Source organism: Prinia subflava, chromosome 16 (genome assembly GCF_021018805.1).
Source record: "Prinia subflava isolate CZ2003 ecotype Zambia chromosome 16, Cam_Psub_1.2, whole genome shotgun sequence".
In the NCBI taxonomy this organism is placed as follows: domain Eukaryota; kingdom Metazoa; phylum Chordata; class Aves; order Passeriformes; family Cisticolidae; genus Prinia; species Prinia subflava.
The window spans coordinates 17,983,450-18,004,841 of NC_086262.1; the positions used below are offsets into that span (position 1 = coordinate 17,983,450).

General features: G+C 48.5%; 1 protein-coding gene across 1 annotated transcript; it reads left to right on the forward strand.

Moving 5' to 3' along the window:
• The first annotated feature begins 1,219 nt into the window (after positions 1-1,219).
• On the forward strand, positions 1,220-21,192 carry STK32A (serine/threonine kinase 32A). The gene is made up of 13 exons (XM_063413335.1): positions 1,220-1,352; positions 3,810-3,985; positions 6,209-6,264; positions 7,256-7,407; positions 8,905-9,078; positions 11,192-11,229; positions 13,494-13,583; positions 14,126-14,223; positions 15,994-16,110; positions 17,895-18,020; positions 18,980-19,108; positions 19,440-19,504; positions 19,775-21,192. Exons 2-13 carry the CDS (start codon positions 3,934-3,936, stop codon positions 19,860-19,862), a joined length of 1,185 nt encoding a protein of 394 aa, XP_063269405.1. The 5' UTR covers positions 1,220-1,352; positions 3,810-3,933; the 3' UTR covers positions 19,863-21,192.
• Positions 21,193-21,392: the final 200 nt, after the last annotated feature.

Genomic DNA, 21,392 nt, shown 5'->3' on the forward strand with positions numbered 1-21,392 from the left:
TCCTGGATTGTAGCTTTTGTTGGAAATAAAAGCTGAAGAATAATGTTTAAAAATAATTCTAATTACTTAAGGTAAAAATTTTCAAGCTTCGTGTAAATCACTCCTGTGAAAAGTCAAATAGAAAGGATTCTCAATCCAGCAAATTTGAGTCTATTCAGGAAAAGCTGCTTTGGACATGCAGAAGACCACAGGTGGATCCTCTGAAAGGCAGAGTTTGGTCGTGGGCTGGGAAGGAAATCTTGGGTGTCTCCTGATGCTGGAACTGTGGACAAACTACTAAAGTTTCCCTGCAGCATGAATACCTTATCCTACCCACCAAAGATGGTTTGCTTTAAACCAGTTTGTTATTTGATTTCTGTGTGGTAACTGCTGGATCCCCATCCTTGCTGTGGGGCTGTGCAGGTCCCAGCCGGGAGGGGAGCTGGTGTCCCAGGACAGGAGTCCACCTGCCCCCGGAGCCCTTGCATGTGTGCTCACCTCAGAGCTGGGTGTTGAGGACAGATGTCCCCCAGCCCGACCCAGGTCTGCAGGAACGCAGCCTCTTTCTCCCTCTGCAGTCCATGGGCGCATCCTTCAGACAATCTCAACTGGTTTAGAGAGTTTAGGGGAGCCCCAGCTGTGTTTCAGCTTATTGGTTCTTCTCTAAGTAATACATGAATATGGCTAAAATTGTGTAACTGCTCTGACCTCTGTCTGCCCTGGGGCAAGGACTGCTCCTCCTTAGAGCCCTGGGAGTCTGAGCCTGCTGCTGGCACCCAGGAATGAGAAGAGAAAAGCCAGTGTCCGAAGAGTATAGGCCATGGGGTGGGAAATGTGGTGTCTCTCTTCTGACGGGATCCTCTCAGAGGGAAGCCGAACGGGCGGGGAGGCAGCGTGACCCCGGCACTCGGCCTTACCAAGATCAGAGCGACCGAGGCTCCGACGGGACCCCCTCCGTGAGACGCCCCCGAGGCGGGTGCGAGTGTGTGTGAGGGGGATGTTGGCACCCGGGCACGGCAGGCAGAGCCCGCATCCCCCTTCCGAAAACAACAGAGGGCAGGGCACGAGGCTTGTAGGAGAGAAAGTATAACCCCGCAGCGAGGGGCGGCAGAGGGGTTCGGGCGGTGGGGTTACCAGAGGGACTGTCGCTCCTCGCCGCAGGGCGGGGACAGGGACACCTTCCTGGCGCTGGCCCCACGCGAGTGTCGCGCGCGGTGCGGCAGGCTCCTCCCGCCGCCATCGGGGCCCGGCCGAGACCCCGCGGGCGGGGCCGCTCCGGTTGCTGGGCTCCGCCGCCCTGGTGCTGCTGTCCTCCCGCAGGCTGCTGCCGCCCGGGCCGGCGGCTGCTCGGTCCCTGCGCTCCGCTCCCCCAGGTAGGCGCGTCCCCGGTGCGCTCCCCGCAGCCGGGTCTGATCCGCTGTCCCCGTGGAGGGGATGGGCGGGGGGCGAGGGGGGGAGGTCGCTCACTGCTGTTCGCCGGCGGCAGCTCCGCCGCTGCCCGCAGCGGGCCCGGGCTGGGGATCGCGCTGCCGGGAACCTGGCTGCGGCGAGGAGACCCGCAGAAAACACCCACAGCTCCGGAGGAGACGCCCAGTGAGTGCACTGATGGTGAAACTCAGGGCGCCTCCCCTCGTCCTTCCCGAACGCTGTCGCGGCTGTGGGGCAGTTCAGGGTCGTGGCCACTTCCTCCGGGACCAAGCTCAGGGTGATGTTACTGTCACCGCCCAGCCCCAGCTCCTCGGCGGAGCAGTGCTCGAGTAGTGCAGAGGTGGTGAGACAAATTGGGAACCCTTGGAGGCAGCCGTCCCTTTCTAGGGTTTCGGCTGTCCCCATCAGGGAAGACTTTACCGTGCGACTGCTGCCCGTCCTTCGGCTGAGCCTGCAGCGCTCCCTCAGCCCCCCTCGGCGCACATCCTGCTCCCGGTGTAGATGCTGCATTCCTCCGGTTTGCTTTGGGTTTGCCTTCCTCTGCGGGGCCTGAGGCGTGCTCGGCCGTGTGCGGTGCTCTGCGGGCTCCCGGCACTGCCCGGCACTGCCCGGCACTGCCCGGCACTGCCCGGCACTGCCCGCTCCCCGCAGCGCTCCCGCCGTGCCCGCCCAGCCCCGGAGCGCTGCGCGGCGGAGCTGCTGCCACGCTGCTGCCGGAACGAGGGTCCGGCTCAGCATCACGGCGGCGTGGAAACACCAGTACCTTTGGCCAGAGGAAAAGTAATGATTTTAATAATTTTGTGACTTTGCAGAGTGAAACAATAAAAGATTTATCATTTCCATACTCCAGCTACACTTTGTAAAGGTGCAAATCCTTGTAATTATTACTCAGGCTAGCTTAACTTCAAGGAGTATCTCCACTCCTTCCACTCCTTCCTCAGAGCTTGTAGGTATTGATGTATTTTCAAAAACAAACTTGGCTCCAAACTGCTGTGCAAAGAAGTTTTCCTGGGAACCTGTGACGTGGAAACCTGATTTATGGCTGTTGCATCTGAAGGTCTAGTTTTACTCCGAAGAGTAAGTTTTGGGACTAAAAAGATTTACTGCTGTGGCTTTGTTTGAGACTGAAGGCTTGATATGTTCCTTTCAGAAGCAATTTTTGGAATCTTAAACATCTGCTGCTTCATTTGTTTTATTGCTGGATCTTGTTTCAGTTATGAGATGGGAAATTAAGATTTTGTTTTGGTTAGCTGGAGAGAAGGAGCTGGATGTACTGGTGAGGTAACTCATAGTATCCCATGACAGACCCAGGTTACAGTAATTCTCTTTTCTCCAACATCTTTCTTATGATTCCTCCCTTTTCTGCTTCAGTACCATTATTTTGTTAACTTGAAGTAAAGGAGTGAAGTTAGTTAGTAGGCGTTTCCAAAGTTTAGGTCTGAGAAAATGTTCAGTGAACATACGGATGCCCTGGAGATTGCTCTGGGCTGGACCCAGTTCAGATCTTGCACTGTTACTCCCTCATTTTGTTATTTTAGGGCTTTGTACTTCCAACAAGGGATAAAGTTGTATGTCACAGGGATGTCAGTATCAAAAACAAGCACATAAAGGTGCATTGGATGTGAATGCTTAAAAAATATAGTGGCTGCTGTACCTTACAGAGAGTGTCAGTAAACTCTACGGAGTTCTACGCTTCAGTGTTCCCATATATGTCAGGAGGGACGGGAAAATTCCTGTGCTCTCTGCTAATGAACAGACCTGTCCCTTTGCAGTGGTAAAGCCAGTCACTGCAGACAGCACCAAGCCAGAAATCAGGTTTGCTGTTTTGTTCATAGTTCATATCAAAAAAAAAAAAATTCTGAAGAATCTGAGTGGAAACTATACCTTGATTTTACATGGAATCTTTTAATTAAAAATACCAGAATGGTATGATTTTTTTTTCTCAAATGAAAGTCTTGTGTAACTGCTTAAACCAAAAGGTTGACACTTTGAATTTCTTCTGCCATAGCTTTTACCCTTCCACATGACCTCAGTAGTCAAAAGTGCCTTTTGGTTTTATTTAGCCTAGTTGGTATGTCCATTTACTTTGGATATTGGCCTCACTACAGTTAGTCACCCCTGAAGCTACAAAATACATGCTGGATGATACAGCAAACGTGAGCCAGATCCTTGGATCTTTGTGTCTGCTGGTCTGTTCCTACCCTTCCTGTAGCAGGCAGCAGTCCTGATCTGAGTTACAAGATTATGGTGTTACTGGTTTCTCCAGTGAGCTCCATTACAATGTGCTTTTCCCTGACAGTCAGTCTTGTCCTCAGAGCAGTGAACCTTCAGTGAGACATTTGCATCTGGAAATGTTTCTTCACCCTGAGTGATGATGAACTTTTGCTTCCTGCCTGCTGCAGGATGCACCAGCAGGACATTGCCAAGGTCTGGCAGGACTGACCCACAGCAGCACTTACCAGAGGCTTCGAGAGTGGGAGCAGAACCCAGAGGAGTGGAGGGTGCTGAGCCTGGGCTCACCACACCATGGGGGCAAACAGCTCCAGCAAGTCACCACCCTTTGATGGGAATGAGGATGGTAAGAACTTTTCCTGGTTGTTGTCTGGGACTGCAGAACTCTCCAGTGCAGAATGACTGAGAGGTGCAGATTGTTTGCAGCCAGCACCCGTGCTGAGGCTGCACATGCCTGGGAGCCCGGGTCAGCAGAGCTGTGTGGAGGCAGCAGCAGCAGTGTGCCTGTGGTCCCTACAGAGCTGCAGTCTGGGGTTGGGGTCCTTTTGTCTCCCCTCCCAGCAGCTCTGAAAGCAACATTGTCAGCAGAGGTTTGCTGTTGAGGTGTCCCTGGGACACTGCCAGGCACCTCGAAGGCAGGGACAAAATGCTGCTGCTCTGGAGGCTGCAGAGGTCTGTTCTGGAGGGCCCCGCTTAGGGAGCACTGGTGGGAAGTACGGTGGGAAGGTGGCTGGGGCAATGGGTGTTCCCGTGGGTGCTCCCAGTGGCTGCCCAGCTGGGCAGGGCTGTCTGCAGGCACTGGGAGGCCAAGCCTGCAGGTTGGGTTGGCTGGAAAAGGGGTTGGAAAAGTACTGCTGGGAGAAGTGTTGGAGGCCAGGGTCCCTGTGCTGCCAAGACTACAGGGACAGTCATTAAAAGATTGCTCCATAAATATATTTGTTGTTGCATGAGTCAGCTTGCTGACTGCCATATGGGCTGTCGCCTAGGTACAACAACAATATGCATATGTAGATAAATACAAATATATAGTAATAAACATAAAATATATGAGGAGCTGGATACCCCATCAGCCGCTGTTCCAATGTGCCGTGTGGTGCCACTGCCAGTCTGCAGCTAGTCAGCTAAACCAGCTTCAGTTTCCAAATTATTCATGCAACTGCTTGCAGTTTTTCTTTGTTTTTCATATTTTTTTCCATTTCTGTAGTGCAAAAGAAATGTATGCTGTGAAGTTTTCCTGAAGATTTTATTCCTGGTGCATCTAAATGCTCAGTATTGGCATCTCTCATAAGCAACCACTTATGCTTGCTCAGGATAATGAGCAGTTCTGCTCCTGCCACCTTCCTCAGGGTGCTGTGCCCTGGCTGTGGGATTTTCCTGGGAATGGCTGGTGTCTGCTGGGTCTCTCTCTGGGTTCAGTGTTTATACAGCGCCAGCTTCTGTGACTGAGAAACACAACGCTAGGAAACGTCCTGACCTGACCATGTCAGGGTAGTTCACTGTCAGTTTGTTAGGTTTCAGTGGGCTCAGGGCCACCCTTGCATGCAGACTAGTGCACTTCTCTTTCCATGGCCCTGCACAAATTTAAAAAGTGGTAGCACATTTTTCCTCTAATTAGTTGTGTTTTAATACACTGAGGGGAGAGAAACCCAGCTGAAACACAGAGGTCCCCTAGGGAATTTTCCATTATCTTGCAAATCGGTGACCAGAGGCTATATCACCTTAGATGTCACAATCTTGTCCTCATTTTGATTTCAATTAAAATTGTAATTAATTAAGAGCTTCTGGGTACAGTAGGAAACAACACACTGCTCCATGGCATGGGCACGTCCCTCCCCCAGGCTGCAGGTGGTGGGCACTCATCCCATCTCTGCAGCTGTGTCACAGAGAGACTTTTCCTTTGGAACCCGTGAGGGTCAGTGGAACAGCATGAGTTGTGTAGGTGCTCCAGTGCCAGTCCTAACAATTCTTGTATATTTTTCTAAATTGCTGTTGCTATAATTTCACTATTTTCTGTAGCACCACGATTTCTGTTTGAACTTCTTGAAGAGTTCTGTTTACCTTCAGCTGAAGTGGGATGACAGGATTATTTTTCAATCAGCATTTCCTCTGAGCAGACAGTTGTGCATAATAAGCAAGTGAAATGAAAAGAAAATATAATAGCCAGACAGAAGATTCAAGGCTACAAGGTGATCTGATTCCCAGTGTAGTCATGGTGAGACCATACAAGAAGCCAGGTTTTGTTTGTGCTGCTCCTGGGCAGAAGGGTGTGGGAAGTGTCCTAGGGGCTGGCAGCCAGATGTTCCCCCCAGCTGGCAGAGTTTGCCTGATCTGCCATTGACAGAGGCTGACCTAAGGGACTTCCCTTTGCGGCTGAACCGAAGAGAAAACAACCTGTAAAACACACCATGTTTAAACAACACCCAAGTCTTCAAAAGGAACAGAATATTTCTGGTGTGTCCCTCATTTTTCTCAGCTAATAGGGGAAAAAAGTAGGAAAAAAAGGAAATAACATAATATTGTCAAATGTTTGCTCAGCCTTTTAATATTGAAATGTTGCTCTTTCTTGCAGTTACCTTCGACCATTTTGAGATTTTGCGAGCTATTGGGAAGGGCAGCTTTGGAAAAGTGAGTATTTTGAGAACTAATCACTGTGTGGGCATCTGGAGGAGTAGCTGGGTGGAAATAGGTGAGCTGGAGGCTCACATGAGAGTAGAGAACCAAAGCCCATGCACTGTCAGTGAGTCTTGACCTGAGCTCCAATTCCTGGTAATCAGAAAGGAATCAGAGCCCAATTCCTTATCCATTCTGTAGCCACAAATCATATTACATGAGATTAAAATGAAAAACTGATCAATCAAATTATCTGAATTTCATTAGATTTCTGAATAAGCATTTTCTAATATTTCTCAGCAAATCAACACTGAACATTATGATACATTTTTAATAAAGAACTACAATCAACATGAAATCCTGGCAGGTTTTTTAGCACATTATTTAATGTGTTAAATGTTTCTCTGTGAGGCAGTGTTTGTTATCAAGTATCATGTTCATCCCAAACTCCTGAACTATTGTGCAAACAAAGCCTGTTTTGTGCTGCACTCTCACAGGCTCTGAGGGTTTCCTTGAAGTCATGTTTCTTTCCAGATTTGATGACATATAAGAAAGGTTAAAATTCAAAGCCCAGTGCCCCTTAAACAAAGTCCAAGATTAACTGTGAACTGAGTGATAATCCTCAGGAAAATGAGAATCAGGTGTTGGTCCAAGTGTTTGACCTGTAGTTCTGTGGTGGAGGGAGCTCTTCCCAACAGTAACTAATGTGAGAGGGATGGACATGATGGTCAGTGAATGACGTTAAATAAAATGTTGACTTCTCTGTGATTCCCTGTCTCCCATGTTGTTATGATAAATTTCTTCCTCTCATCTTCCTCCAAAAATTTCTCTTTGGGTGAGATTCCCAAGAGATTCCCAGTGTCCAGTTGCAGCATTGGTGGATGGAGTTGTGCCCTGGCAGTGTGGGCACTGCCAAAGCTGCTGGAAAACACTCATGTCACTGGGTTTTACCTGCCCAAACTTGCTAACAAACCAGCTCTGATTTATTCCCTGATTGCTCTCTTAGGTCTGCGTGGTGCAAAAGACTGACACCAAGAAGATGTACGCCATGAAATACATGAACAAACAGAAGTGTGTGGAGCGTAATGAAGTGAGAAATGTTTTCAAGGAGCTGCAGATTATGCAGGGCCTAGAACACCCTTTCTTGGTTAATTTATGGTAAGAGGTGGCTCCTTGGCTCACTGGGAGAGTCGGCGCAGTCAATTACAGACACATTTGAGAGCCCTCTTCATCTGCTTCAAGCCTGTCTTGGGAGCAGCTGATGTGTTCCACTGACTGGGGCTCTTGTTTCAGGGGAATCCTGTTTAGTTAAACAAGCAGTTATCTCCCTTGTCCCCCCAGAAAGCTCAAGAGAGTGTGTTCATGTGTTCCTTTGCAGTGTTCCCCCAGGCAGGTATAGGCTATCACGTAACCCCACCTGTATTTAAAGGAGTTTTTTGCAACCACTAGCAACTTCTGGCAGCATGAGATTGATGGCCAGGCAGGGCTCTTTGCTGGCTGTCCCCTGACATTTCTTTCTTCTTAATTTTATTAAGACACCGGTAACGTTCCAAGGGGTGTGAGCTCACATATTGCATGACAAAGTGGCCAGTATCCTGTAGTGTCAGTATTCATCTAGGGTGGGGGGTAATTACATTCATTGGAAAATGGATTTATTCTTAGAATAAAATAAAATTTATCAATGCTAAACACATACACACAAAAAAAGCCTAAAAGACATGGAAGATCTAAAATCTTTGAATAATTCTTCATTTTTGAAATTGCCTGTAAACTGAATGCAGTTCAGTAAACTCTTGGTATTTTGCTGCTGCTGCCATTTGGAGTTGTTCTTGCTGGGGTATGAATGGTAAAGGTGCAGCTACACCTCCCATATCATATCCCCAAACTTGTCTTTCATACTTGAACACAAAGTTCCAGGCAAAGTTCACTCAGCAGCTGAGAACTGACCAGTGTATGTGTATGTAGAGATCTGTACAGAGCAAACTATCCAAGTGTCCCTGTTTCTGTTCTTGCCATGCCATCCCTGGCTTCAGGATGTCTTTAGCATTCCTGTGGCTTTCCTTCACTCTGAGTGAGACACAGACTACAAGCTTCGTGTGGAGCAGTGGTCTGGCTTGCAGTGCTGGTCACCACATGAAGCAATCAGTGTGCTGAAAAGGAAAAACCCATGTGGAAAAGGCTCATAGCTGGTTGTCACCCCTCTCAGAGAGACACAGTCCCTCAAATGAGGTCACTGACAGAGGCCCAGTGGAGAGCAGCTGAACCCGTGCTGTGCTGAGCACGTGGGGTCGCAGACACACTGCTGTGCAAGCAGGGACAAAGGGACCTCCAGTGCTGGGCTCTGGGCAGGGGTGCTGCCCCAGGGCTCCTCTGTGTTGCTCCTGCAGTCACTGCCCATTGGTGCTCAGAGAAGGCAGAACGCCCATCCTGAGTTGTTCATACAACCTGCTCTGACTCTGTTATGGATCTGAGACTAAATTGTTGTCACAAGTGTGACAATAGTGGGAAATGGAGCATGGAAAGGTCATGAAATTGTAATTTCCCAAGTAAAAAAAATCCAAGAAATTATGAGTATTCCTAGAGGTACCACACGTTCCTTTATTATCTGTCATTTTTCAATGCTACTGTCCTTGAACCACGTGTGTGCTGTTTTAGGTACTCATTCCAGGATGAAGAGGATATGTTCATGGTGGTGGACCTGCTGCTTGGAGGGGACCTGCGCTACCACCTCCGGCAAAATGTGCGGTTCCAAGAGGGAACTGTGAAACTCTTCATCTGTGAGCTGGTGCTGGCCCTTGACTACTTGCAGAGCAGGCACATCATCCACAGGTCAGCCAGGCCACAGGCTATGCTGTGGACAGGCTTGTTCCTCCTGATCGGTTTTAATTAGCTGTAGCTCATTAATATCCATCCTGGTCCAGGAAGGGTAGGTGTCAGCACTCAGAACTCCTGTGTTCATGCTTGAAGGTGCCTCCCTTTGCTGTGGATGGATAGACACACAGCTCCTCTGCTGGTGTCATGGGTAGGGCAAAGCCCAGGGGCCCAAAGCCCAGCAGCCAGGTCAGTAATTGCAGGGAGAAGGTCACTTCATTTAGAAATATCACTCCAGATGAGTATTCTTGTGCAGTATAAGAATTAAGCATGGAAAGTGTAAAATTGAAATGGCCCTGGTTGTTGGTGGGGAGGGCACGCACAGGTGAGAAGCTGGGGAGGGTGGATGCCTGTTTCTGTCCACAGTGCCCAGCTGCCATGTCCAAGGTGTGAGGGCAGAATGACCCCTTGCCTGTCCCTGCAGCCACAGGAGCCCAGAGCCTGGAGCAGTTCTGCTCTGCTGCTGTTGGGGCCTGGCCCTGGGGACAGCCCCACCTCCTCAGGGTCTCCTCTTTCATGCTGCTTGTTTTGTGCTTTACATGCACATGGATCTTTGCCCCAACAGGAATAGGAGTGGGAGAAACTGCAGGTGAGGTTGCAGTGTGCTTTTCACACAGCTGCATGCGTTTAAGGTAAATCAAGTACAACAAAACATGTATGGCAGGCTGTAAAATGTGTAAGTTATTTAATTAACACTGTAATTCAAGTTGTTTAATTAACACTGTAACCCAGTGGGACAGTATTTGATTGATAAAGTGATTCAGCTGAGTCAATTACACTGCAACAGCTGTAATTGGGAACATCAGAAGACAGGGAAGCAATGGTTTTATTTGACTGAACAAAGCTGTGCAGAGACAGCAAACTCAGGCTGTAATTATTTCCCACCTAGATGTAAAAGAATGGGAAATATTAATATCTTTTAGGTTAGGATACTATATAACTAGCTTATAAAAAAGAACTATACAAGTGAACAATAACCAGTTATCTCTGGTCTCTGTATCCTGAGAAAGATCTTACTGTGCTGGTGTAATTCCAGAGGCTGTATGCCAGACTGAGGGAGATCAGAAACAGCCATACCAGAAATTAAAAAATAATAATTAAAAAAAAGGAAATAGTTCCACTGTGCTTTGGGGGAAAATCAGCCTCTTACCTGACAGTGCTCTGTGCTCTGCTAGTGGTGTCTGTCCCTATACTCACCCACCATTTGATGGGATGGCACCAGGAAGGTAACCAATGTTTATAACCTATTGGAAGTTGTTTGGGTGACAAGATGCCAGAGACATGTAAGCTATTACATGACAGATAGCTTGGAGAACTCAAACTGTATCTCAAGGATTGAATTTTTCAAGATAAAGTCCTAAATGTGCTCATTTCTTCACTTGGAACTGCTGGGCATGGTGGGGAGCACCAGCTGGCACAGGGTCACTGCACCTGTTGCTTGTCTCCTGGCTGGACCTTCTCTCTGGGGCATCAGATGGCCAGGTGCTCAATGGGGGCTGGTGTAATGAGCTCATTAAAGCCAGGTAATGGCTTGTAAAGTCACTCAGGTGGACACAGTGGCGGTATCAGTGTATCAGGTGTTCAGGTGTATGTTTTCTCCCTTCAGTCAGTGTGTTTCCCTACAGCATTGCTATAGGTATTAGTAGGGTCTTTTTACTCAGGAATAAAACCTGTGGCTAACCCATTTGGACCTAGAACAAAGATGTTGAAATAATTTAATTTGTAGTGAGTAAGTGGGGAACCCTTCTCAGTATGGTATCTAAAGAGATTGAAAAGTAACAGGAGGAAAATGACAAAAAGACTCCAAGTTAATTGTGGGTGGACTTACCTGAGTGCTGCTCACCCAAACCCCTGCAGCCTGCACAGGGCACCCACTGCTGTGGTGCTGTTTGATTAGCCACTCTCTTGTGCCCCAATCAAACAGGAACATCAGAGCTGAGAAGCCCGAGGCTCTGAGGGTGCAGTGTCTCTGCCAGCATCCCTGAGCCTGGGCTTTCCTGGGGTGCCAGCAGCCGTGTTTCCTGTCACTTCTCCAGGCTAATGGCTGTCTCTCCTCTGTTTTTTCCCTCAGAGATATCAAGCCCGACAACATTTTACTGGATGAGCACGGTAAGTGCCAGGAGCTTTGTGGCCAGGCATATGTGTAAAAGCAGTCAGAGACAGAGAGCTGCAGTGCCTGCCAGTGCCATCGTTTGGTGCTGCACTCTCTCTCAGCCTAACTGGGAGCAGGATCATCCCATCCTTTTGTGCTCCCCTTGCTGTCTCTTGCTTTTTGAGAAGCAGCGTCTTGTACCTTCAGGGCACTGGGCACCCTGTGATGCTGTGGTGTTTCTGGGGCTGCCTTGGTGTTTTAACCAACACCTCCTTTGCCTGACTGACTTGATGGTGTCCCTACAAGGAACTGGCAGGGACCATATGTTTGGTGCTGCTTGGGGTCAGTAGCCCACCACACCCAATTTTAACATTTTCTTGGTTCTTGTTTAAAACTTACTCAAAATGCATCATTTGCAGAGCAATGTTTGTGTCACTGCAGGGTTTGTGCACAAACAGAATTAATTATGGTGCAATAGATAAGCCTCGTTCATGTATTTTGTTTTTCCTTGAGCATTTGGCATGGGGAGGGAGCTCTGAAGAGCATTAGAGGCTGGGTATGTTATAAATGTTGCTATCAGGTTTTCTATAGTCTTTCTAAGGCAAAACTCTTGACTATATTCTTGCATGGCTCTTTAGTTACATTTTTTTCTCAGCAAAGATCTTGCAGTGAAGAGTTGTCTGATATTTATTAATTTATAACTCATTAGAGAAACATTTTGTTAGCTCATATTTTTTGTAAAATCCAAGTAACTATCTTGTTGTGAGAAATCTTCACTAGCAGCTAGAGCAAGGTGCTTGAAGACAAAAAGTCAATGCAGGGAGGAGGCATGCATGCCTTTGTTATCACTTCAGAGGCTGTAGCAGAGATGCTGCAGCTCCCGAGGGAAGCACTGCCTGGCTCTGTGACCGAGTGTGTGACCAGGGTTGCCTGGCAGCACCGAGCCCAGGCTCGAGCCATTTGCATGTGACCTCTAATTTCAGAGCACTGGTTGATTATTTATTTAGGAGCTGGCAGCAAAGTGGCTTTGTGTCCAAAGCTGGAGCCCCTGTCCTGCCCTGCTCAGTCCTTCTCTGGCTGTTGCCCCACACATGGACTATGGAGAGCCCTTTCCTCCCTGATGCGGGACCTGGCACTGCCGGGGCTCCAGGCTGCCCGTCTCATGTGGGACAGCTTTTGGTCAGTCCTCGCGTGGGATGCTTTGGTGACACATCTGCATTCTCCCAGAACTCTTTGCCAGTCAGACTGGCCTGACAAGGCTTCCTGAGAGGGGCTGGATCACCATGGCCATGGGAATGTAGGTCAGCACTCCCTGAAGAGGGAAAGAAGAGAGGGAAAGGCTCTGTTCATTTCTGCAGCTGTATCAGCCCAGGAAGACACAACCTACTAACTTCTGTAATGGCACTACCATTCAGGATGAGTTTTGAGTCTATTCTCTTCTCACTGTGATTTTTTAACTCTCTTGCAGAGGTTTCAGAGTGTTTTTTTCGGGGACGTACCCTTGACTCCAGTGTCCTTTTGTCTGTGATTTGTCATATTCCTTTTATTCATCCATGGCAGCAAAGATATGTCTTCCAAGGCATATAGAAAGCTTTGCACACACACAGAGTTCTTTGTTTTTTCTTCTCCCCAAGGCAGCTGTTATTGTAGCTGCACATTTAACCTAACAGATCGTGGTTGGTTTTCAATATCTCTTTCTCTCTGGCACAGAGCTGTGACTCCCCATTCTCTCTTCTCTTCCATCACCAGGCTTTCACACCTGGGATCACAAAACAGATGCAAATTGCAATCTGTTCATGATGTTTGAATTTCTGTGCAAGCTTCTTTTGTTGGCTACCAAAGGTGTTTTGGTTCCACTCTAGAGGCATCCTCTAAAGAGGAAAATGGAGGGAGTGCTTAGTACCTGGAACACCAAATGGCAAACAACTAGGAGGCCAAACATCAATTTGTTGGGTTTTTTTAACATAGTGGATTTTTTTTCTGTGAGAAAAGTTCAGTTCTCTTCCCCTAAAATATAAGAAGACTCAAAACAATCATCCCTAAGCTACTTCTTGGAGAACTCTTATATTTTCTGGTTCCTCAGAGGGAAAATAAGGGAATATTTGAAACAAGAGACATCTGCAAGCAGCCTGAAAGCAAGTATTTTGTATCAGTTCTCCCTCCAGATTTTTTATCTGGAAACTCCTTTTTATGGAGTATTTTACTTTATGTTTCTGATTCAGAGCTCTTTCTTGTGTGAAATTACAGCCAAGCCTGTTACCTGTTAGCCTCTATCTTTCAGGACACGTGCACATCACGGATTTCAATATTGCCACGATGCTGACGAAGGACAGCCCTGTCACCACCATTGCTGGCACAAAGCCCTACATGGGTGAGAACCAATGGCAGCTGCATGTTCTTGAATCACCATTTTGTGGGCTTGGGTGGACTGCTGTGGTGGGACACACAGGTGAAGACATTTTTGATTAGAGTTGGGACTCTTTTCTTCCTGATCCACATCAAAACATACACAGTTTGAAGTGAGGAGCACCCTGGAGAGGGGATGCAGGGTGGGGACAGGAGTCCCTCCCCAGAAATGCCTCAGTGCAGCTGGGGAATGTGCACGTCCCACTTTGCGGGGGAAATGAAGAGATGCTTAGGCCACCTTATACCTAGATTGTGTGAATGTGCTTGTTCTGGAGCACATTTACTATGAATGGCAGGCAACTCCTCTGTCAGTAAAAGAAATTTGTTCTTTTTGGGCTTTGGGGGCAGAGAAGCGCAGAGAGTTTCATGTGGAGAGGACTGTGGGGCTGCTGGGTGGCCCTGGCACAGGGGCATGGCTGCACGGGGAGGGCTTGGGTCAGGTGTTCTGTGATGCTCATTTCCACTTGGGATTGCAGCAAGGCAATTCTGTCCCCCTGTATTTCACAGCACCTGAAATGTTTAGCTCCACAAAACCCACCAACTACTCCTTTGCCGTGGACTGGTGGTCGCTGGGAGTCACTGCCTACGAGCTACTCAGAACTCGGGTATGTGTGTGCTCACGGCCTGGCCCGCTCTGTCCTTGGACACACTGTGGGGAGGGTTAATGCTTCATAGCAGAGATGACACGGCCAAGCTGAATTCGAGGCTTTAGGGGTTATTAAAGCAGAGGAAGAAGAGATCACATATTCACCGGGGTTCTTGTGATCATGGCTGAGCTCAGAGAAGCTGCTGCACTGCAGAGCAGCATGTTGTGGCAGTTCCCTGCTGCGGCCTCTGGGTCGGTATAGGTGGGGCAAGGCAAACAAGCAACAGCTTCTGAAGTTTGGGCTGCAATATCCTTTACTTGGAGCCTCTATCCTGCAAGGAAAAATAAAACTTGAAAAAAACCCCCAAATTATTGCTGTTGTAACAATACTGAGCAGTTGAAGCAAATGATGGGGAAAGCCCAGTCCCTGCCTGTGCCATCAGTGCTGTACTTCTGACTTGGGCAAGGTTGGGAGCCTTGTAGATAGACAAATATGTCAGTGTTTTGAAAGTGTTGTATAAAAAAGCGGGACAAAGTTTTAAAAATTACATTATTCTAAATAAAAGAATGTAATTTAAAGAGGAACACTAAAGATCTTGTGAGGCTCGAAATCTTCTTTCAGTATAAGGATGCAAAACTTGGTTTTTAAAACCTCTATCATCAGTCTTTGCAGAACACCTTTTGATGAACAGATTTTTTCATTTGCATTTGTTTCAGTTGTGAGGGATCAGTTTAGCAGACATTGAGGAGATGTGGTTGTCTGACCTGCTGGGTAACTGAAGCAATGTACCCTCTGTAAACCTCTTGATATAATTGAGTTTTCCACCTATAATGCTAAATGAACGGCAGGACTTGCACCTCGTTGTGTTTTGGCTTGATGGCAGCGTTCCTCCAGGCAGGAGCAGAGGTGCTGCTCTGTGCTCGTCCGCGATGGGGCAGCCGGGCTGAGGTGCGGGAGGTGAGAGGAGGCCTTGAGGTCCATCTAGCGTTGGCACACGTCTAGCACACTGCACCTCGTCTGATCTCTCTATGTATAGCTACTACTCCTTAAAAGTACTTTTAATACCCTCCTGCCTTCTTCGTCCCATAATAAGGTAAAAAATTTGTGAATCAAAACTTTCAAGATGGAAACTCTGCCATTTTAAGTTCTCTCTCTTAGAGCAGCAGAATTGTTGTAGATGAAAAATACACAGGAGGGTGACTTCACCTGCGCTGTACACTGCATGTTGATGCAGGAGGAGCTCCTGGTGCTCCTCTGCAGTGGCTCACCTGTCCCAGCGACATGACCACAGAGCAGAAGGGACTGTCACCAGAGCAGCAGGGACTGTCACCCTGCGTCCTGATGCTCACCTGAGACTGATGGCCCTTCCTGGGAATTCCTTTTCTGAGCTGATTTTATTGTTGGGGGACATTTGTCTCCTTTTCACTGGCATTGTCCCCAACATGAGTGAAGAACATTTTACAGGGAGTATCAGGAGTGCTCTAACCACAGCACTGTGTGTCATAGCCTAGTAAGATAAAAACACTGAAAAGACCAAGCAAATTCCAACTGGCTGATAACTTTGACTTCTGGGGTTTGCTCCTGCCTGTCCTGCTGTTAAATGTCCAGTTATTAGCATAGTTCTTGCTGACATTTTGTTTTTTCAACTGAGCCACGATCACACAGGGAGAGATGTTCCATGGGAGGCTGGACAGTGAGACTCCATGAAGCTTCTGTGCTCTAACCAGACTTCCCAAGGACTCTGAAAAGCAGATAATTCAAGTGCTTGTCTTGTGGTGTTTCCCACAGAGGCCATATCACATTCGGTCCAACACTTCCACAAATGAGATCGCTCACGTGTTCAAGACGGCGGCGGTGACGTACCCGGCCGCGTGGTCCCCGGACATGGTGGCACTGATCAGGAAGGTGAGGGGGCCGGGAGGGCCCAGTGCTCTGCCGCTCGCAGCCTCTGCACTGCACAGTGGGAGCCCCGTGCAGATGTGTCCAGGCCAGTGTCAGCGACTTGAGAGCACACAGTGTGAGGAATGCCAGCTGCAGGGAGGCGACGGCAGCGAGCAGTGCTGCATCCTGGGCTTGCAGTGGTGACAGCTGCTGCTGCACCTCCTCTAAGGACACAGGCAGCCCTGGCTTCCAGAGCTTCCTCTATAACGTTGTGCTCTGGAATTAACTGACTTAGAAGCAGATATTGATATATGTGTCAATAAATTTAGCCCCAAAATTACATTTTTTTAATCCTCAAGAAACATTTTTCCCAGTAATGGAAACATTTGCAAGAAGTGCTGACACTGCTGTAATTCTTTATGCACCACTGCAGGTTTTTTTCAAGAAAGCTGTTACAAAAATTGCTTCAAAATCATTACTGGAATGATTTTGAAGCTAAAATCCTATTTGAAGTGAAGCCATTGTGTCAATAAACAAGACTATGGCTTAACAGTGGCAGCAAAGCTGAGCACTTACCCCCTGCATAGCAACCCTGGCAACAAATTTTAGAGAAGTATGCAAATAGTTTTTTAATTTCAAATAAGTCTGGGCAATGAAGTAGTACTTAATGTAGCTTTCAACTGTTTTTTGTTCCAAATTATATATATATATGTATTCTGTCATTTCTAATGAAATAGATGATCAAACATTTTAATGAAAACAGGCTGTCAATTCTTTGCTGAGACAGAATCATGGGGTATTTTCCAGGAAGAAATTTGCAGAATATCTCCATTTGCTGAAAATTCAATGAAGCCAGTATTTCATTAGGCCTAACAGTAATACAGGGATATTTGCTGCAGATGTCCTGTGTGTTGCTATGCTGGCACTTATTTCCTGGACCACAGCAGGCCACAAGTCATGGAGGCTCCCTTGTGAATAAATGATACGTCACAATTATTCAAATTTCCCAGTGCTCCTTTGCAGCTGGTTTAGCAGCAATCTTTACTGTATACGAAGCCAACCGTGGCTCCTTCCTGGCCCAGCCATCCCTGTGGATTTCTGTCCTTCCTGCAGACGCTGGTCCTGGCGGAGCCGCGGCGCTGGAGGCCGAGCTCTGCACGGGAGCTGGGCACTGGGACAGGGCTTGTCACTGCCTGTGTGCCAGCCGAGGAGGGCTGTGCAGGTCACCTTGCCTATGCCCTCCCCAAAGGGTTTGGATCATCTGGTTTTCCTGCTGAGTTTTAGGAGTGCAGGGTGTCAGGAGTTCAGGCAATGTATAGTCATTGAACAGAGACAACTTCAACCCTTTCCTTCCACAAGTAATCCCTACAGCAATGCTAAATTATGAAAATAAACAATGTGAAGGTGTACTTTCACACTGGAATAAGAATATTACTTTAGTAGAGTGAGAAAAGAGGATGTTTTGCTGATCCAGTATTAAAAGCAGAACACAAATGTCTGAGTGGAACTCCCCATTCCAAACAAACGCATATTTTTAACATTGGACAAATTGTTTAATGCCTCTGTACTGCCTCATTGCCTGCTCCTATGATGGGGATAAAAGTAATCATAAAAATGGGAATAAACAGAGGCACAGCTTGTGAGCTTGTCGCATACCCTGGTGAAGGGACTCTGAGCCAGAGCAGGAGAGGCACTGGTCCAAATGTCAGAATTGATGCGGTGTCTCTGGCACTGTGTGTCCTCAGCCGTGCTCCGCAGAGGGTGTGCCCTGTGGGAAGGGTCTTATCACTTCCCTTTAACTCTTGCAGTTGCTCGAGCTGAACCCCGAGAAACGTTTTTCTCAGCTAAGGGACATCCAGTCCTTCCCGTATCTGTCTGATGTGAACTGGGATGCTGTTCTCCAGAAAAGAATAATGCCAGAATTCATTCCCATGGTAAGGCCTTTGAGTTTAAAGGTTCTTCACACCCAGAACTGGGACATAGAATGTTCTGACAGATTTCCACTGAAGCATCAGGTGTCCCAAGGGGAAAAGAGAGACCAGAGCGGAGCTGTCTGTTCTCTGAATGTGTAGCAAAGAGTAATGGAGGAAGACTATAGTGAGGGTGCCCCAAAACTGATCTGCCCTGTTTGTAATGTTCCCAAAATTTCTGGGTGCAGAATTGATGTTACAGTCCACTGGGCTGTGCATCAGTGTGGGATGGACAGTGCCTGTGAACCCTCTTATGCTAACCCATGCTCTGAGCAATGCTGCTCCACACTTCCAAAAACCCAGTGCTCCAGGATGGGCTCGGCAGCAGCCCTGGACATCACCTACCATCTGATGGGAATTGCTTTCTCCTGTAATTCCTCCCCTAGCCCATTGTTAACAGTAAATAGCACATGCACTAGATTAGTTTCTGGGTCTTTTTAAATTGAATTAAAACAGCACACAAATAACATAATCCTTATGGAGAATAGTCCAATGACTCCAACTGGTTTTCAGCATAAGTTGGGCTAAATTACAAATATTTGTTAATTCTACATCCGCCCATCTTCTGGGGTTTCTCTGTGGTGGGTACAATTCTGTATTGCTTGAAGACCAGTTCCACTGGGCTGCTGTGCCACTCTCAAAGAGGCACAACCCAGCCAGGACACTGTCCTCACCCTCATTGCCACTCCAAAGGAGCCAAAGGGCAGAGTAGAAGCAGGAGCACAAAAGGAGCCACTATGACACCTTGAATACGGCCTCTAGCTGAAGGGATTGATAAAGTATATCAGGAGCATAGACACGGCTCTTGGCTGCATGTGCAACTGTAATTAGTGCATTTTTTTTTACAAAATTCAGCTCCCAGATGCAGTCCAGATTATAAGACAGGCTCTGATCACTTAAGGGCACCTCTCTCTCCCTTCCAGAAAGGCAGACTGAACTGTGACCCAACCTTTGAACTGGAAGAAATGATCCTGGAATCCAAACCTCTTCACAAAAAAAAAAAGCGCTTGGCTAAGAAGGAGAAAGACATGAGCAAAAGCAATTCATCCCAGGTGAGAGCAAGCAGGTACAGGCATATGGTCAAGGAGATCTCTCATTTTTCAATGATTGCTATCTAGCAAGACCACAGCAAACTGAACATAATTTTTTTTCCCCTTGTGACCAACTTTATTCCGAAAAATCTCTCCCATCTTCCCTGTGGTGAAAGGCGCAATGTGTATGCACTGTTTTACTGCAAGTGGAGAGCCTCCCCACTGCAGGGCTAAAGGTGCTCTGTGCCTAAATGTATTGTCATGTCTCATTGAAACTGTCCTTGCAGTGTTTTACTGTGTCAACTGTGAATTTATTCCCTAGTTCTTTTGTTTTTTCATTCCAATGTGAAAGGCCAGCCACCTCCAGAAGCACCTGGAAATGCTGCAGAGGGATTTCATTGTTTTCAACAGAGAAAAGTAAGTTTTGGTCCAGAGGCAGCAGAAGAGGCACTGGCCCTTGCCAAAGCCTTTGACAGTTTTTGGGGGCCCAGGGCTGGGGTAGCAGAGGGGAGGGGGCTATGGGGGTCATGTTTTGGAGGAGCTTGGGGTGCTCAAGTCTGGAGGAACTGCGGAGTGAGGGGCACTCATGCCAGGCAGTGGGGAGCTCCAAGGCAGCTGTGCCTCTGTGGGGTGTTGGCACAGCCTGGGCTTTCCCTCACAGCTCAGTCATCCTTTTCTACCCCCAAGGGTAAGGCCCCACCATGGCAGCATCCAAGAGACCATGACAAAATGTGGAGGCCCACACAAGGAGAACAATCAGAACAACAACCTCTGAGAACAGCTCAGCCCCTGCAGGAGACCTCCTCGTGGGACTGGGGCTCGCCCACCCATGCACCTTCACAGTGTCAGGCCATGGACTTGTCCTCTGCTGCTGGGACCCTGCTGGTAGCCCAGGGCACAGAGGAGAACTCGGGCACCCACTCCCTCAGCTTTCCACCCCACAGCTGGAGGGTCGTGAGCATGGGGGGAGAACCTGGGGGGGGCTGCCTTGCAATTGGCCACAGTTGGTTAGACTCAGATCCTATCATATTGCCTTTCCTGGGGGCAGGAATGACACCACAAGACAACAGACAAGACAACAGTGTTCATTGTTTTGGCTTGGCTGGCAGGTGCCACAGCCCTTGGTGTCACCATGCAGGCAATTGCTCATGTGCCAAGAGGCTGAGCTGCGTTGTGCTGAGAGGTGTCCACAGCTGTGCCACACCTCAGGGCTCTGCAGAGGCTGGCATTGCCACAGGGATGGGCTCGTGGCTGGCTGCCCCACGGGGAAAGAGGTGGCTCCCTGATGCAGGGTCTTCACCAGGGCATTGTGACAAAAGTGGCCTTCGCTTACAGACAGCTCCTGCAAACATCCTGTGAGGGTCGGCACAGGAGGCTGGAGATCAGCTCCTTCCTTAGTTGGGAGCAGGCAGCAAAACTCCTGCCCATTTAGCACTCTCTCCATGTACCCAGCAGGGCTGGCATGGTGGGTGGTCAGTGTGCAGACAGACGTGGACACCAAGCGGTAACAACCAGTCGCTGGTGAATCTAGATGCTTTACCAGTCTAGCCTGAAAAATACATTCACCATCATGTTAAGCTGTTGCAGCGCACTGACTTTGATGGGATTTGGCTTCAAAAACCAGATGGGAATTTGAATGTGTATTTTGAATCTCTCTACCACTGAAATCACATTTGATTTAAGCAGACTGTCTTCAGGAACAACCACACTGCTGGTGTGGTCTTGGCAAGACTGAGATTGGCCAAAGCATTGCTACTGCCAGGATATGCCCCAGGTAATGCCGAGAATGATGCTATTATTTAAATGCTTTGACAGGCCTGAGGTTTCACCTCCTTATTTGACATTTTTCCCATTCTTAGCAATGTAGCGAATGCATAGTGAACTCTTTGCCCTGCATTAACCCAAAGGTAAACGTCCTCTCTGCTCCCTGTGTCTCTGCAGTGGCTTGCAGTGGCATCCCAGCATCGAGCAGTGCAGTTCATGCCTAAAACAAGCTTTAGTTTGGTGTCTCCCGTGTTCTGGCCCCTCGTGCAGTGGTGCGGGGGGGTGTCCCAGGATCAGCTGCTCCCCAGCTGGCTGCCAGCCAGCCCCGCGGGGCGCCGGGCTGAGGGTGGCGGGCTGAGGGCTGCCAGCCCCGCAGGGTGCCGGGCTGAGGGCTGCCGGGTTGAGGGCTGCCAGCCCCGCAGGGTGCCGGGCTGAGGGCTGCCGGCCCCGCAGAGTGCCGGGCTGAGGGCTGCCGGGCTGAGGGTGCCGGGCTGAGGGCTGCCAGCCCCGCGGGGCGCCGGGCTGAGGGTGCCGGGCTGAG

Bases quoted from the DNA above. Each gene is read 5' to 3' on its own strand.
- STK32A (XM_063413335.1), top strand. From the start codon at position 3,934: ATGGGGGCAAACAGCTCCAGCAAGTCACCACCCTTTGATGGGAATGAG. The intron at 3,986-6,208 runs GTAAGAACTTTT...TCTTTCTTGCAG, and splicing joins CTTTGATGGGAATGAGGATG to TTACCTTCGACCATTTTGAG. The intron at 9,079-11,191 runs GTCAGCCAGGCC...TTTTTCCCTCAG, and splicing joins AGCAGGCACATCATCCACAG to AGATATCAAGCCCGACAACA.